Below are 18,115 nucleotides of genomic sequence, written 5' to 3'. Positions count from 1 at the left end.
AATGTTAAAGCTTTGCTGACAACATCGACATCATCATATTTTTCTGTAAAGATACAAACATAGTTGCTTGCAGTGAATGTGCTCCTAAATGAATCACACATGGTCATCCATGACACTTCTTATCTTCGCAGACATTTCACAGAGTGAAAGAGACGAGCGGCGCTTTTATTCTCACTAATGTAAGCTTTCTGACATGAGGATGAACTGTGTGTGATTTACTGCTATGACATCACTGCTAAAGCATGACTGCACCGGCATTCACCATCCACTGTGTGCTTGATACTACATAGACACACACACACACACACACACACACACACACACACACACACACACACAGGCATACATACCACATAGATATACAAACAGTCACACACATACACATACACAAAACGCACACACACACATGAACACACACATACATACACGCACAAATGAACACATACATAAACATACATCTATGATACTACATAGACACACACACACACACACACACACACATACCACATAAACACATACACGTATAACAAGCACACACACGCACCAAATTCAGTACACACACATACACAATACACATGCTCACACACTACATACACATGCACACAAACCTGCACATACACACACACACACTTAATGGCGTCTCCACCAGCATATCTGTCTTTCACTTTTAACAGTGCTGTTGCTGCTCACAGGACGAGCTAATTATTCTCCTTACACTGGAAAGCACTTACACTCCATATATCCCTCTCTCACACACACACACACACACACACACACACACAATGACACCCGCAGGGACTGTAAAGTAGGCTGGAGATACAGTTGAATGTTTTTTCATTACAGAGTCACTGCAGGACGACACACTCAAGGGTAAAAGGACAGAAGTGATGTAAAGGTGCAGTGTGTCCTTGATGCTGACCCTTTAAATTATTTCTCTGAAATTCCTGATTTTTACATTTACAGCAAAACATTCAACTTTCTTTTAGTATTATAGTATTATTTTGTATTATTTATTAATATGAAAGTTTTATTTATTATGTGCATTCATTCATTCATTTTCTTTTCGGTTTAGTTCCTTTATTAATCGCCACTTCGGAATGAACCGCCAACTATTCCAGCATATGTTTAATGCAGCGGATGCCCTTAAAGCAACAACCCAACACTAGAAAACACCCATACACACTTGCATTCACATGCATACACTATGGCCCATTTAGTTAATTCAATTCACCTATACTGATTGTGTTTTTAGGGGAAACCGGAGCACCCGTAGAAACCCACGCAAACATGAGGAGAACATGCAAACTCCACACAGAAATGCAAACTGACCCAGCCGGCACTCAAACCAGCGACCTTCTTGCTGTAAGGTGATCATGCTACCCACTGCGCCACTGTGACGCCCACTTCATTACAATGTTATATGAAACTATTATAATACTGCAATAATAAACTATTAATAAACATAATCATTATTTAGTGAGATTATTATTATTATTATTATTCATTCATTCATTTTCTTGTCGGCTTTGTCCCTTTATTAATCCGGGGTCACCACAGCAGAATGAACTGCCAACTTATCCAGCAAGTTTTTACGCAGCGGATGCCCTTCCAGCCGCAACCCATCTCTGGGAAACATCCACACACACTCACACATACAGTCACACACTACGGACAATTTAGCCTACCCAATTCACCTGTACCGCATGTCTTTGGACTGTGGGGGAAACCGGAGCACCCAGAGAAAACCCACGCAAACGCAGGGAGAACATGCAAACTCCACACAGAAACGCCAACTGAGCCGAGGCTCGAATCAGCGACCCAGCGACCTTCTTGCTGTGAGGCGACAGCACTACCTACTGCGCCACTGCCTCACCATTATTATTATTATCATAATAATTCACTCATTCTTTTTCCCTCGGTTTAGTCCCGGATAATCAGTAATCGCCACAGCGGAAAATACCACCAACTATTCCAGCACATATTTTATGCAGCGGATGTCCTTGCAGCTGCAACCCAGTACTGGGAAACACCCATACACTCTTGCATTCACACACACACACACACACTCATACACTACTGCCAATTTAGTCACCTATTGCACATATCTTTGGACTTTGGAGGGGAAACCGGAGCACCCGGAGAAAACCCACACAAACACGAGGAGAACATGCAAACTCCACACAGAAATGCCAACTGACCCACCCGGGACTAGAACCAGTGACCTTCTTGCTGTGATGCGACAGTGCTAACCACTGAGCCACCATGCCACCCTTAATATCAATATTAATATCTGTTAAATATGTAAATGTAAAAATTTATTATTACATTATTATTATTATTATTAGCATTAACAGTATTTCACATAATCTACCACAAGCAAACATAATAGAAGTAGTAATATCTAAAGGGTAGAGTATGTGAATTATACTGTGTACTTTAAATGATTCTTTTTTTTTCATTTTACAGGGAAATAATACAATTTGGTTATTCATTTTAATAATTTATGTTAATAATTCTAATAAAAATAATAATAATAAAACATATAGAATATTTTATATATATTTATAAACATATAAACATTTATTATTATTATAATTTATATTTATTATTATTATTAAATGATTTATTATTGATAATAATAATTATGATAATTGTATTATTAATAAATATTATCAATAGCATATATAACAATTCATATAATAATTACAGATATTCATATAATCTTTTACACTCTGAAGTAAACAAAGGTTTCAAAGATTTTACTGTATTTTGCAATTGTTTATTTATTTATTTACATTTTTTTATCTTTTTTTATGATGTTATGAAGAATGTTTACGCTGCTCTTCTTTTATCCATGAATGAACATAGACCCTAAAATCCTACAAAAACACCAGGTTTAACATTTACGACAATTGAAACGCACATAAATGTATGCAGAGCCTTTCTATGCAGCACATTTGAATTCAACACAAGTGCAACACATTCTCCGCACAAAATAGATGCTGATCATTCTGGGGGGTTGTTTTATGTGGTGTGGTCGCAGCTGAACTTGTTTGGTCGTTGCATTCTGTTGTGGTTCATTGGCTCAGAAAAACTAGTCATGCAACACACGCACACACAAAAGCTAATAAGTGAAATTACAGGGTATATAGATTGCTATTCTCCAGCTGTAATAAACAGGAGAGGCTAATAACATTCCAGCATTCCTCAATGGTGCTCCAGATTTTTTTGTAAGCGTCCAGCCAATAGCCTTTCAGCATCCCACACTGTCTCTATGCCACTTGTTTTTTTTACTGCTCTCCTTTATGAATCGACTCCCCGCTGATTCACTGAGTCAACACGAGTGAATCAGCAGGGATCAAGCACTGAATCACTGAGATTAAACGATCAGCGGGAGTCAAACACACAGTCTGAAGCACAATGAAGAAAATACAAGGAAATAATGAATAATGAAAAATGAAAATGGAGAAAACGGTTCACCTGCTACAGAAAACTGGATAGGTTTAGACAAGGAAATAATATGATAAAAAATGATAACATCTAATTAGTGGTGTGTGTGTGTGTGTGTGTGTGTGTGTGTGTGTCACTGAGCGCTAAATAACACAGTGTGCTAGTGATATGTTTACCATATTAGTGAAATTTACTGCAAAGTAGGACACATAATAAATTGAGATTGAGAGTATTGTGATTACAGTATAGTGCTCAGCACACCCCTCACAGATCACGCTCTTAAATGAAAATTTTCTATAGGATGCTTTACAATACAGTATTATATTTGCGCATGTACATTAGATTAGTCAGTATCAAATGTAAAGATTGGGCTAATCTAACAAGATAACGGTTCAAAAATTAGTACACCCAAATTAATGTTAAAATATTACATACTTATGAAGAGAAAAAAAACATGAAATGTAATTGAAATACTGCAGTTTGTAATTATATATACATTATTTTGTAATATTTTGTTTAAACTAAAATGTTTCATCTTTCTATTCCTAAAGATGTTAGGTAACTAACACTTATTTTAATCAACTAAACAATTTATTAAACTTTGGTTAAAATGCACCAAAATATTGATTCATTCATTCATTCATTTTCCTTCGGCTTCATTCTGATTTATCAGGGGTCGCCACAGTGGAATGAACCAACTATTCTGGCATATGTTTAATGCAACAAATGCCTTTCTAGCTGCAACCCAGTACTGGGAAACACCCATACACACTCATTTATACACACACTCATACACTGCTGCCAATTTAGTTCATCCAACTCACCAATACCGCATGTCTTTGGACTGTGAGGGAAACCAGAGCTCCCGAAGGAAACCCAAATGAACATGGGAGGAACATGCAAACTCTACGTAGAAATGCCAACTGACCTAGCGGAGATTAGAACCAGCAACAATTTTGCTATGAGGTCAGTGCTAAACACTGAGCCACCGTGCCACCCATATACATACATACATACACACACACACACACACACACACACACACACACACACACACACACACACACACACACACACACACATTCATAAATATTCACTGAAAAAAAGTATAATAATATTCATTTTCATAAATACTCATGTATGCTTTGCATTTTATATGCAATCCCCATTTTAGAGACAGGTGCGATAAATTAACTTTATATTAAGTGTCAAGCATTTGTCTGTTGTGTATGTTGGTAGTTTATCAAAAACTGACCAATCATGTCGGCGCCAATAGCCTAGTGGTTAGTGCGTCGACACATTAGCAACAAGGTGCTCACGGCGACCCAAGTTTGATTCCCGGCTTGAGGTCCTTTGCCGATCCTTCCCCCATCTCTGCTCCCCATACTTTCCTGTTTGTAAAATCTCCCCTGTTCTATCTCAATAAAGGTGAAAACCCCTAAAAAATTATACAAAAAAAAAAAAAAAACTGACCAATCAGATGACCAAAGAGGCCTTACTTTTATTATACCCACCCCCTTAGTATGGGCTGTTCTGCTATTGGCTGGAGTGACCTAAAGTGGAAACTGAGCTGAAAATAAATACTAAATGTGGAGGTTACAAGAAAAAAATTATGAAAGAGAATAAGAATTATATTATTCGCAGAGGTGTTCATTATAGTGTTTTAGAGTCTAATTGTTTGCACCTTGGCATATTTTGTTTTTGCCTTTAAATTTCATTAGATCAAGAAATATCTATTACACGTTTCGTTTAGTATAAGAATTTAGATCATTAAATCATAAAAATTAAAAAAAATGCTAATAAACATTGTTGAAACAATGAATAAATCATATAGTTCAACTTACATTTTCAGCTTTCAAGAAATAGTGAAATACGTGTTCTTGAATGACCTGAGAAAAAATAAACTGGCAGGACACTTTCATTTTGGGGTGAACTGTGCCTTTAAGAGATATAGAATATGGTAACCCACAATAACAAATTAATATAACTTATAAACAACTAGTTATTAGTTGGTATGTGTTACATAATCTCAAGTCTCAAGTTATAACAGATATAATTTTAGTTAACATTGACAACTCTGGATCTCGTGCTTATATAATAAACATCTGCAAATGTATTCTTCAAATATATCAGTGAGTTCCTACAGAATATACAGGGACATTTTTATGAATAAATATATATTTGTGGCCTAAAAAGACAGCTTTTTTTAAAACTTGTGGCATAATTTGCTTCAAATCTTGTGTTTTGCTGTGAAAATACGCAGAAATTGTGTTTTTTTTTTATCTCAAGAAACATTTGACACAAATTAAACTGCTGGAAGGACTGACTTCAGAGATATGTTAGCATACAATTGTGAACACAGACATAAGCTAAATAAATAAAATCACAAACATTAGCAGAATGTACTATAAAACCGCACACTACGACTCTTACTATTTCTGTTCGTCACAAATATAGTCTCTTCATTCTCCCTGTGCAGCACAAAGGACACCAGTGGTATTAAATTTGTGCTGATTTTTTAACAAAAGGTCATCACGTGCTTGCTGAGGGTATCGCTTTAATTTGCTGAATAGAGAAAACACAAGAGAAGACACTCGGACCTTTGCGTGTGAGATAAGTGAACGTGTTGCGTGAATGTGTGTGTGTGTTTAAGTGTTTGTGTATGTTGGATTGGTGCCAGTGGGCATCCACTACATGGCAGACGGCAGCTTACGGTTGTGACGCATTATATTGGCCTCCTCATTTACTTGGCTCTTTTATGTGTGTGCGTGTATGTATGTGTGTGTGTGTGTGTGAGTCATGCACTAGTCAGATAGTGAATGCACCAACATTTTTCCAGTGTGCAAAATGTTCTGACCACTAAAATTAAAACTCAGACAAAATGAACACAAATGAACATATTTTACTTTATTCTTCATTTAATTCCAAAGCTGCATTATAAATCTGTGTCTAAATCTGACGGAGCCTCACCTCACCCTCTTAATTCGAGGACAAAAGTCAACCTTGAGTATCCCGTTCACACCAGGGATGATAAATATGAGGCTAATGATCAATATATAGTACAGATTTACTAAATGGGGTCAATTAGCGTGAGAGCAGTGATAAGATAAAGTGTGTGTAATCTCCTAATAGCGCAGGAGCGAAATGGGAGACAACATGCGACGTACAACATTTAATAATGGCACAGATTGCAGTAATCTTGTTAGTGAACGTATAGTAAACAAATTATAACAACCACAAAAAGAAAAGCTTTCACAATTCATATTAAATTCTCTCCTCTTATTAATGAAAAATAAAACTACTATAAAGTCATATTATGCAGCAAGGTCGGTCACAAATCTGACTTTAAATGTATAAATTTCCGCTCTTTGTGTTTAGTATATCCCGACAGTCCTTGCTAGGATAATAGGATATAATGGTAAAATATAGGACAATCCCTGCAAAAACAGGTGGGTTGTCATGTATGAAGTGAATTGTTTGTCGAACAACAGTTTTGCAAGGGAACGAAAGACATCTTTGCAAGGGAACGCAAAAACTTTTTTTAAATATGTTTACCTATCACTCGTTTTTTTTTCTCCCACCTATTTTTTGTCTTCCACCCATTTTTTTTCTCCACCATCACATCCCTTCCGGATCTACGTAGTTTTCTGATGAGTCTAATAGTATTCATGTACAAACGTTGTATCAAAATTTCACGATACGGTAACACCTCGGTATGAATGGCGCGGTACGGTATTTATTGAATCATTTAAAGGAAAAACAAAACTATTGAAGAGACTCAAAAAAAGTGCGAGAATGTTCAGGTTACCTCAACACTGAACAGATCAATGACATACAAATTATCTATCTGTAAACTTTCAAACAGGAACTTAAATTATTCAATTTTAATAACAAAAAATATTAAACCATGTAAAAAAAACACCACTCGAAGGGACAAGCCATGAGTGAGATAGAGGTCTCTTGGGGGTACAAGTCAATGTCTCCATCAATCTGAGCAGTGTGCTGTGTTCTGCTGTCCACTTGACTAAAAGAATCCCCATCATGTTAGTCGTATTCCCCGACTTGTATTTCTGCACAGTCTGGCAGTGCCTGCATACCCTTTTTTTCTGTCACCTTTTCTTCTTTTTTGTTACTTTTCAGAGAGAAACTGAAATGCTTCCACACATCTGATTTAAAACCCGCTTTAGGTTCGACCCTTTTTAGCTCTTTTTCTTTGCCGCTACACCACCGCAGCACCCTCCATTTCTGCATTACTGGATCTGTAGCGACAACAGACCGCAAAGGATGATGGCCACGCCTGGGCTGATGAAAATTGTAGTTTCCGCTACCTCCCATTCGCTCCATTCGCCTGAGCAAACTTTTCACCAAAAGACCTATGATTTTATTGAGTCACAACCACGGTAATATTGAAAGAAATTGCAATTGAGGTATGATGGTATTTACAATATTGTTACATCCCTAATAATCACAATGCAAAACAAAGCTTTTCTTACCTTGCTTTGTCTCATTCCTATTCAGAATATCGAAAAATTCTTAGAGCAAGTAAAAAAAATTGATTTGTTTTCACTTTCAGAAGAAACAAGTCAAAGTTAAGAGTATTTCTTTGAAACAAGCACACTTATCTGCCAATGGAGTAACTAAAGTATCTTGTTTTTGCTTTGAAATGTGGATATTTGGACTAGAAGCCAGACAAATAATCATTTTTGTTTGCATAAATTATATAAATCCTGTATAAATATATTATCTTGAGATGTGATTATTGTGTATGTGCACATTGTGATATCGAGGCTGAAAGGATATATTGTTCAGCCCTCTTTGTATCTTGTATTTGATTGCATACTATAGTTTTAAAAATAATTGCAAAATAATTTAAGGACAAACATTTAAATGCTTCTAAAAAACATTTTAAAGGGGAGCTATTATGCAAAAATTACTTTTATAAGGAGCTCATGTGGAAACAGCTTCTAATGGTATAAATTAATTAATTCTATTTTTTATAATCACACTCGGTGAAAACAGACTGCAGAAACCCTTTGACATTCTCCCTTTGTAAGTGTCATCAGAGTGGGAAAGCCCCGCCCATTAGTGACCATCTCTTCCTCATTAGCATGACGTTAGTCTTGTTTTTTAAACTGCCACTATGCTGACACATAAGCATTTGTAGCTCCACCCTCTTTTGGAAAGAGCCCAATCTCATTTGAATTTAAAGCGACAGTCACCTTAACACCACAATTAAAATCAAAGCCTAAAAGAGGAAACTTCAAAGAGTTATAAAACATTTTTTGTGTGGTGTTTTGAGCTGAAACTTCACATACACACTCTAGGGACATTACAGGCTTATTTTACATTTTGTAAAAAGGGGCAAAATTGGTCTCCTTTCAAACGTAAAAAAATGCATATTATATGCGAATTTTGGAAATCATTATTAATGGGAACATCAAGAAGAAATGTCTGAAATATTTACTGAGGAGCTCAGTTGATGAGAATATATTTTTATATGATAATAAGATAAATTAACACTCTATGGGAACCTATTTATTATGTAATAAAAATGTTAAATGTTTTATTAAAATGTAAAGAAACCACGAATAACCTAGATGCTTTTAAATAACAGGACAAACCAGTGAACAAATCTTAACCACACCATCTCAAATGCTGTTTAAGAGTGTGTTTACATGTCAAAAATGTGCCAAAACGTTTTTAAAACTTTAAACGTTTTTACTTTGATTTATTAAAAAAATAAGTGTTCAAGTTTGCATACAAATCACTATGTGATACGAATGGATGCACAAAAAAATAACTAATAACGTTGAATTATGCATCAGGCCAGTTGATGATGATAACACTATTTTCCACTGAGCAGTACCGTTTGGTACTGTATTGACCTTTTTTGACCATTTATACAATTGTTTTTGAACTTCAAGATTCACATATTCCTATAGGTCAAATTACCATGAATAATAAACAGCAAAAAACTGTCAAGTACTTGCATGTAGAATAGATATAAGAAGAAAATACCTGTTTGTAACATCAAGCAAAACAACAAGCTTTTTTAACAACTAAAAATCAATAGAAGTCAATGAGATGGGAAGTTTCAAGCCAAAAATATTCCAATGGCTGCGTCCGCTTGTACGTGAAGAATAAGGTCAATAAATAGTTTGCTATTATTTCTATTGGTACCTTTGGAAGATATGAATAATACCAAAATAGAAACCCTAACAGTTTTTGGGACCCTTTCGTAACGGTATATAATACAATAGTTCAGGGGTCACCAACCTTTTGGAAACTGAGAGCTACTTCTTGGGTATTGTTTAATGTGAAGGGCTACCAGTTTGATACACACTTCCTAATAACAAATTTGCTCAATTATTATTAATAATTAACGATATTCATCTATGTGAAGACACTGATCATGCTAATGATTTCTCAAAATAGTTGTCAACAATGATTGGAAACAGATGTGGTCTGAATATGTTTTTTTTAAATATATAACTTTGTCATTTTAAATTTTACACCAATGCAAGAGTGATTTAAAAAGAATAGCTACAAAAAATATTAGATGCAGCTTACTAGTATGTGCGGGCACCATGTTGGTGACCCCTGCAATAGTTAATACCTAAATGCCACTTGATGCCAATAATAAACTCTGCACATATACATTTACAATAATATAATCCACCATTGTTATACATTCTTGTTTTGGTAGTCTAATCTTTAGTTGTATTTTTAAATCGCTGTGAAATAGACTAAACTCTAAAATCATGGCAGTATAATAGTAAATATATCTAATGTAGCTGATTCTCATTGTGTGAATAGAAGGACAATAAAACGCACAACAACCCAGAGTCTAAAAACCACATTACACAGATACAGTGCAGGTCAGTGAGCTACTGTCATGCAGTCTATAAAAGCTGATCAATACAAACAAAGACTGTGAGGATTCAGTCAGCGATCAATCGGGCTCCGGCATGAGGGGTCTCTCCAACCTGACCTGCAAAAGGCCCATTAAACCAGACTCTTCACACAGACACTGACATCTATAGGAGCCTCTAATATACCATTCAGAGATATTGTATCGCACTCTTCACAATACGGATCGCCCATATGGTTAACACAATACAGTGGTGATAGCCTTTTAAGAGGGCACCAACTAGAGCTGTATGATTTGGTGAAAATATCAATTTTTCTGTTTTGATTTGCGATTTAATTTTGTAATCAAGCTTCAGCTCAATAATCTGTATCATAGCTTTTTACTGCGAAAAATGCAGTGCGTTAGTTAAAAAAGGAATGGTAAAGCTCTTAGTTTATATTAGCAAACAACTCTTAAATTGTACTTTGCTTGCTACTAGATTGAGTGTCACTGGCAACACTTTTAGTTGACTTTAGCAAGACGCTACTCTTATAGCTGCTGTGGTGCTATTTTAGGTGCTGGTTGTTGTATTTCCTCATGCTGTGGCAACAATTCAGCGATAGCTCTTACAAATTACCTGGTTTTGTTTGGTGTTTGTGACTTATTCTCATATTACTGACGTGCTGTTTTTTTATATTAGTTATTTTTGAGGATCCTCCAAATCCTCGATTCGATTACATTTTCGATTCTAAAGTCGCGGTTCCATTCGATTTTCGATTATGAATAATTAATTAATTAATAACTAATTAATTATTTGTAGCCTACCGTTTAAACTACCTGACCTGCATGGTCTTTGTTTTACCCGTAAACAAATCATACAGTAAATGAATAAAGGCAAGATGCACACATAATTACCACCTGTCAATCACTTTTTCTGCAGGACTCGTGAATAGGCAGTGATCTGTGTTGTTATAATGGCGTCGTTAAAAAAGTCGCACAACCAACAGGAACCAGCCAACAGTATCTGAAGTGTTCGCTAAAATGACTAAGTACAAGTGAGTGAAAGATTGAAGCAGTCTACTGACCCGCTGACTGCCTGGACCTGCTGTCTCGAGCGCATGGCTGTGTGTGCGTCTGTGTGTGTGTGTGTGTGTGGTCACTGTTTTCAGCGGTAGTGAGGAAGGAGGGCTGCTCAGAAATGCTAAACGCCAGTGTGGATGTGGATCGTTATCGTTATAAAATGCCCTTTAAAAACTAACACCTATTAGTGTAAACAGGGCCTGAGTGTGTATTTTTCGAGAGTGGATTTGCAACGGGGGCAGGCGGAGCGGAGGATCGCGATGCTGGTGTTGTCTATCGGCCTAACCCTAATACATAGCAGAGCTTGCAAACTGTGTTTTTTTTTTTTGGTCGACAACACGAACGTTGTCAACATAACTCACTGGAAATCCAAAATGCTTACACACCAGCGCCTTCATTGAAAGAGGAGAGGGTTTAAGTTCTGTCGACGGGTCTCCTGCGTCTGCAGTTTAACAAGCACTTCAACAAGTTTTTTTCCCGCTTGGCAAGCCAAGCTGACGTGACATGGGGGCGAGGCAGCATCGACGATTCTGTTTTTTTATTCGATAATCGAAATTGAGCATAAATTTCAATCGATTTCGATTTAAAATTGAAATCGTGACACCCTTATTAGTTAGTCTATTAATGCTTCTGAAGCGGCAGATGTCATCATCCCACTGGTTCGTGCTTACCTGTTTGTTTGTTTTATTGTGGGCTTTCCCCGTAGTTTGGTTGCGCAATTCTGATTGGGCAGAACGAAAGTGTGCTCACTCAATTGGCTAGTAAGACTATCACACACAAACAGCAGTCAAGCATTTGCTCTGGGTGAGGGAAGTTAAATAATATACATTTCATATCGAAGCCTCTTGCGATTAGCTAACTGCGATTCAAATATTCGCACAGCCAAAACATCTATAATGAAAATCATCTCTGTGTGTAGGTATAATGTGTCCACAGTCATATTGGCGTGATATAAACACAATAAGTCTCTTTTTTTAGTTTCCTGACGTTAGAATAGGACCCAAATCCTAGCGATTTTGAGGCCTACCACAGCATGACGTAGGAGCGGTTTCCCGCCCTCCGATTGATTGACCACCATGTTTCTATAATAACATGTATACATATGTCCGCAGAACGTTTTTATGCAAATAAACTGGGATTAAATTATCTGTTCCAACTCTCCGTGATTTTTTAATAAGTTTAATACATGTTTAAAACAGAGCATGTTTGTAATTAAGAAAGTAGAATCACTATGTCATTCATAACCGCGATAATCACCACGGCCGCATGGCGTCAGTATACGTGCATATGTATGTGTGTGTGTGTGTGTACTGCAAATGGCATTTGTGTGTGACTCATCATTTCAGAAAGGCTTGAATAAACTCCACCACAAATACATTAAATAAACTCACTTGGTTTTTTTGACTAATGAGCTGTTTTCAGCTTCATCCGTGTCTGTCTCTATCACTGACGACTGTTTATCTGATGTAACACATGAGAAGCAGACACACACATGGGAAGAGTGGGCGGGGAGAAGCAGCTCATTTGAATTTAAAGCCACAGACTACAAAAACAGCAACACTGTACTGAGACAGCAAAATGGGGAGATTCTAGAGGCTATAATAAATAATCTGATGGGTATTTCAAGATCAAACCATCTTGTAAAATGAGTGAAATAGGTGCCCTTTAAAATTAAGGATGTAAGACTAGCATTTTTAATGAAAAAGGGATATTGCAGTGTACTGTAGTATTAAATATCCAGCAGTACTTTCAGAAGAGGATGTTTACAAAGAGCAAGCCAAACCTTATTTATACACAACAAAAGTATAATGTCAAGCTGTTTTAAGCAAGTAAAAGTTTAATTTAAATTAACAATTATTTTTATTTTCTATTATAATTATAGTGCTGTTTAAAAGAGCAGTATGTTAATTTTCACTGTGTTTCCTGTTTTTATATATTCCATATTTGTATATTTTATGTATAGTTATTTATATTCATTTTAAATTAAATATTTTATATTTATATTTATTATTTTACATTTAATTTATATGCTATTTTTTATTTTGATTTTATTTATTTTTATCAATATTTCATTTTTTAAATATTTTTATTAGTATTTTATCATTCTTTATTTATTTTAGCTTGGATGGAATCAAAGCATTTTTTTTATCCTTTTTTTTTTTTTTTTTTTTTTTTGAGGTCACTATTAGCTCCCTAAGAAATTATTTTTCATTGGCAACAAAACATAACACGGTTGTCCAAAGACTTGCCTAATTAACCTAATTAGCCTAGTTAAGCCTTTAAACTGCACTTTAAGCTGAATTCTAGTATCTTACAAAATAATTTGTATATTATTATGTACTGTCATCAATGCAAAGACAAATTTGTTATCAAAATGATGTTTAAATAAATGTTCTCTCGCATGCTAAATATTTGAACAAGAATTTAAATTATTCAGGAGGGCTAATAACTTTGCCTTCAGCTGTGATATAATAATGCAAATAACTAATCCAATTTTGATCTTAAAGCTTAACGTCATCACACCGAGTATCCGTGACATGCTATGATCTCTTATGTCAAAGTGATGTTACAGAATCTGCGTCCTTACACCAAAATTTGCATTGCATCGACCCACAACACACAAGGCAGGCAGTGTGGCTGACATTTCCGCACCACAACCGATACGGACTAAAAATACCCCCGAGGTGCTTGGACAAGTACAACAGGCCCGCAGAGATGAACAGACACTCCGGTGATAACAACTAACAGCAGGCAGAAGAGAAAAGGCCAAGATGGTTCACGTCCAACGACACAGGAACACAAATGTAACACTAAACATCTGAAACAATATCACATCACAAAGCAAAAGGAAATCCACTAGAAAGAATATCAATGCATAATTAAATTAGCTAAAAAATCCAACAACACGTGAACACAAATATAACACTAAATATCTACAATAATATCACATCACAGGGCAAAATAACTGCACTAAAAAGATTATCAGTGCATAATTATATTTGCTAACAAATCACATAACACATAAACACAAATATAACAGTAAATATCTGCAACAATGTCACATTACAAGGCAGAAAAAATGCACTAAAAGACTATCAATGTATATTTAAATTAGCTAACAAATCCAACAACACATGAACACAAACATAACACTAAATATCTACAATAATATCACATTACAAGGAAAAAACTGCACTTAAAAGACTATTAATGCGTAATTATATTAGCTATATACATATTTAAGTACATATTACAACCGTTTTATACTTATTTTTTGAGAATATATTATTTACATAGCTTATGCAGTGTTGCTGCATATATAAACTGTGTATATTTATAAAAGAAAATACATATATAAATGTACTGCATATAGTATAGTGAGATGTTATGCACACTGTACATAAATCTTGGTCGCCTTAAATTTCTAAGCTGAATCAAATTACCCCTTTGAGTCCATTGAACTTATATTATGTTAAACTGGCTAATAGCTTGGATAACTTATAAAATTAAGTTAAAACATGATTAACTTAGTTTAATAAGTTACAATAAACTAAAAACATGCTGTCATGTAGGGTTGTACTGTTTACCGGTTCTATGGTAATATCGCGATAGTATGGCTCCAAAGTACTGACAGTGCCACTGTAGCTTGTGAACTGTGGTATCGTCATTAATGGTTTATCTACAATAGGTAATGTTGCATGTGGAAAAGTCACTAAAATGCTTATACGTTTGTGCAATAATAAATCATTTTATTGAATAGTCTGTGGAGCACTTTAAGGTTGCAAAACCGTGTTGAATTTGCGCCCTTTATGGTAGCCTATTGCACGTTTTCTAACGTTTTAGTTCGAGAGCACATCTGAATCGGTTCATTTCTGTTCCTGCTATATGATTTATTAGCACCTTCAACAATCTCTTTAAAAGAACAACTCACAAAGTGAAAATTTTAAAATTACCTTGGATTGTTACCTGATAAGACTGAAAAAAATTAATAAAGGAGAAACCTAATATGGCAACAGGAAACATTGAAACGATTTTTAACCACTTCACATGGTCTCATTTTGTTGGAAAAATGCACTTTTGTAATGAATTTCACCCAGTATAATTTGTATCTTTTATTTAATGTATTTTTGTTGGTCAGTTATCTACAAAATAATCAAAAAGAGTTAATGAATTAGATGAAGTGGGGTGCAAATAATTCTTTTTGGCCTCAGGGGAATTATGAATTACATTCGAGTGGGCCTGTTACAACATAAAATATAGTATTTCAGACAATGTTCTTTATAATTTGAGTTATGAATTACAGTATCACAATACTACTTGGTATTGTGATACTTCAGCTGGTATAGTATCGTAAGATTAATTGATGGCATCACGACAACCCTACTGTCATGACTAATTGTCCATGTTTTACAATGCAGTTAATATGCACTCATTATGCATACAATAAACATTTTGTTGCTTATTTACTTATTTAATACAAGTTGAATCAACACAATTCTTTAGTTTTTTTTTAGGGGGGACAACTTAATTGTATTATGTTCAATCCACTCAAATTTGTAAAAACGATTAAGTTAACTTAATTTATTTGTGAACCCAGCATTTTTTACTGTGTATATAAACACTATGTTTTTATTTATATTCTCAATATATGTGTAAAAATGACAGAAATGTACTAAAATTAAACACATTTGGGCTGTCAATGAACATATAGATAGATAGATAGATAGATAGATAGATAGATAGATAGATAGATAGATAGATAGATAGATAGATAGATAGATAGATAGATAGATAGATAGTAAATTTATCATTTATTTTTATAATAAAACAGCGTTTATTTCGATAAAGTACAGCAAAATAGAGTGTATTTCAATTCTATATCGTTTTATTTAATTATTCCCACCATAAAACTAATTTTCTAAACACGTTGAATATTTATAGATACACAATCCATACTAATATACCTATTTAAACATAAATATAAAGCATAAAATATTTTGAGATGCAGATATGCTGTTGCTGGGCATCATATTTGCAATATAGCCAATAAACACAGACAGATTCTCTAATATACACTCATGTAAACCCTGTCAGTATAAGATGTGCTGTAAGATCCAGTGGCTGTACATTTGCATTGACGTTCCCAACGCCGTTTGCTTTACAGACGTTAAACCGTTAATCGACAGCGGTATGAAACTCACCCATAGCTCGGTTCCCCAGCTCATGGTTTCTCGGTCTTCACGTAAAAATCCACGATTCGTGCGTTTCTGATGAATGTTTGTAGTCCAAACCTCAGCGGCGGAACAGAGCCCGTGTCTGTCGCTCCTCGGGTCCGCGCGTGTGTGCGTGCGCGTGTTATGTGTGTGTGTTTGCGTGGGGGGTGTGTTGTGTGTGTGTCTCCCGGGGTTTAGCGTAATGTGTATCTCTCTCACTTCTTCCTGATATGAGAAAGGCGCCTAAAAAGCGGCGGTTTTGCACGCACGTTTCCTCAAAATGTCACGGATGATGTTCAAATGCACGCTCGTTCATTTGCGCGCGCTCTCAGACGCAGAGCTCGGCCACGCGCCCCCGGTGACAGCTGCACTGGCGGGAGCGCGCACGCTGTATAACGGGAAAAGATTGGTGAGGAAAAAATCAATATAAGTGACGATCATTCAATCGCTGGACAGATGGCGAGCATGTTCATAACAAAAAGAGCTGCTATTTTATTGTGTTATTTAACAAGGTCTTTTATTTCCTGTGATGTCCCTTGTTTCCGTTTTGTGTGCTGACAAGTGTTGCATGAATAGTTCATAAATATTTACGATTGTGTGACATTTGTTAGCCTTAAATATTTGTTTAACAAATGTCCTAATGTTTCACCATAATTTAAAAACAATCACATTAGCACATAAAGCAGGTAATTAAATATAATTAATGTTGAGTAAATGCATTTTAGATTGTCATGTTACTTAAGTGATCATCTCTCTTCATAATGGCAGAATCTGTGTTTGTTTGTCATATTTAGCCTATATGTACTGTATTAAATATATTACAGATCTGCTCTGCATTGCACCGTCATAAACTATATTGAAATGCACATCTGACAGCAGCAGCAAAGCTTAGATTACAGAATAAAAGCTTACAGCGCCATCTAGAGGACACCATCCGCCAGTGTTTTTCTACAGAAATTGGGGAACATTGTGTTCAGTAGCCAGCCTGGTAAAAGGGTTGGTATTATTTTCTCAAAAAGTGGACCTTCTTGCAGTTTTTCGCCTCATTTTCTATTTAATTATGAGATTAAAATAATTTATTAGTGACATGTATTTTTAGCTGAATTAGCTTGTTGGACGGTCATCATAACCACACTTTTAGATACCAAAATATTTCCTAACTATTTAGAACAAAGAAATATGACTAATATTTGTTTTTAAAATGGAAATGTATTACATCATTGCAAAAAAAGGTTTAAAAACTGTAGCCTTATGTCATTTATTAAGCAATTAACAAACTGGCCAGCACATTTAACTGTCCTCACTCAGAATCTGGCCAGTTAAATAATAAAAACTGAATAACATCAACAATAATAATAATAATAATAATAATAATAATAATAATAATAATAACATGAATAATATTATTAATAATAATAATAACATGAATAATAAAATAATAATAATTATAAAAATAATTATAATAACATGATAATAATAATAATAATAACAATAATAATAATAATAATTATTATTATTATTA

At 35.0% G+C, this 18,115-nt stretch overlaps 1 protein-coding gene across 13 annotated transcripts in view; it reads right to left on the bottom strand.

Moving 5' to 3' along the window:
* fnbp1b (formin binding protein 1b) overlaps window positions 1-16,724 on the bottom strand; it is a 175,508-nt gene extending 158,784 nt beyond the window's left edge. For all 13 annotated transcript variants that reach the window (XR_012397107.1, XM_073935755.1, XM_068215986.2 and 10 more), the window contains exon 1: window positions 16,582-16,724. Coding sequence is in view for 12 of the 13 variants with exons in the window: in XM_073935755.1 (XP_073791856.1) it covers window positions 16,582-16,605 (24 nt within the window). In the remaining variant the exon portion in view is untranslated. The remainder of the gene's footprint in view (window positions 1-16,581) is intronic.
* Window positions 16,725-18,115: the final 1,391 nt, after the last annotated feature.

This window comes from Danio rerio, chromosome 21, assembly GCF_049306965.1.
Source record: "Danio rerio strain Tuebingen ecotype United States chromosome 21, GRCz12tu, whole genome shotgun sequence".
NCBI lineage: Eukaryota > Metazoa > Chordata > Actinopteri > Cypriniformes > Danionidae > Danio > Danio rerio.
The sequence above is the reverse complement of the archived record's forward strand: the minus strand, read 5'-3'. Positions and strand labels throughout refer to the sequence as shown.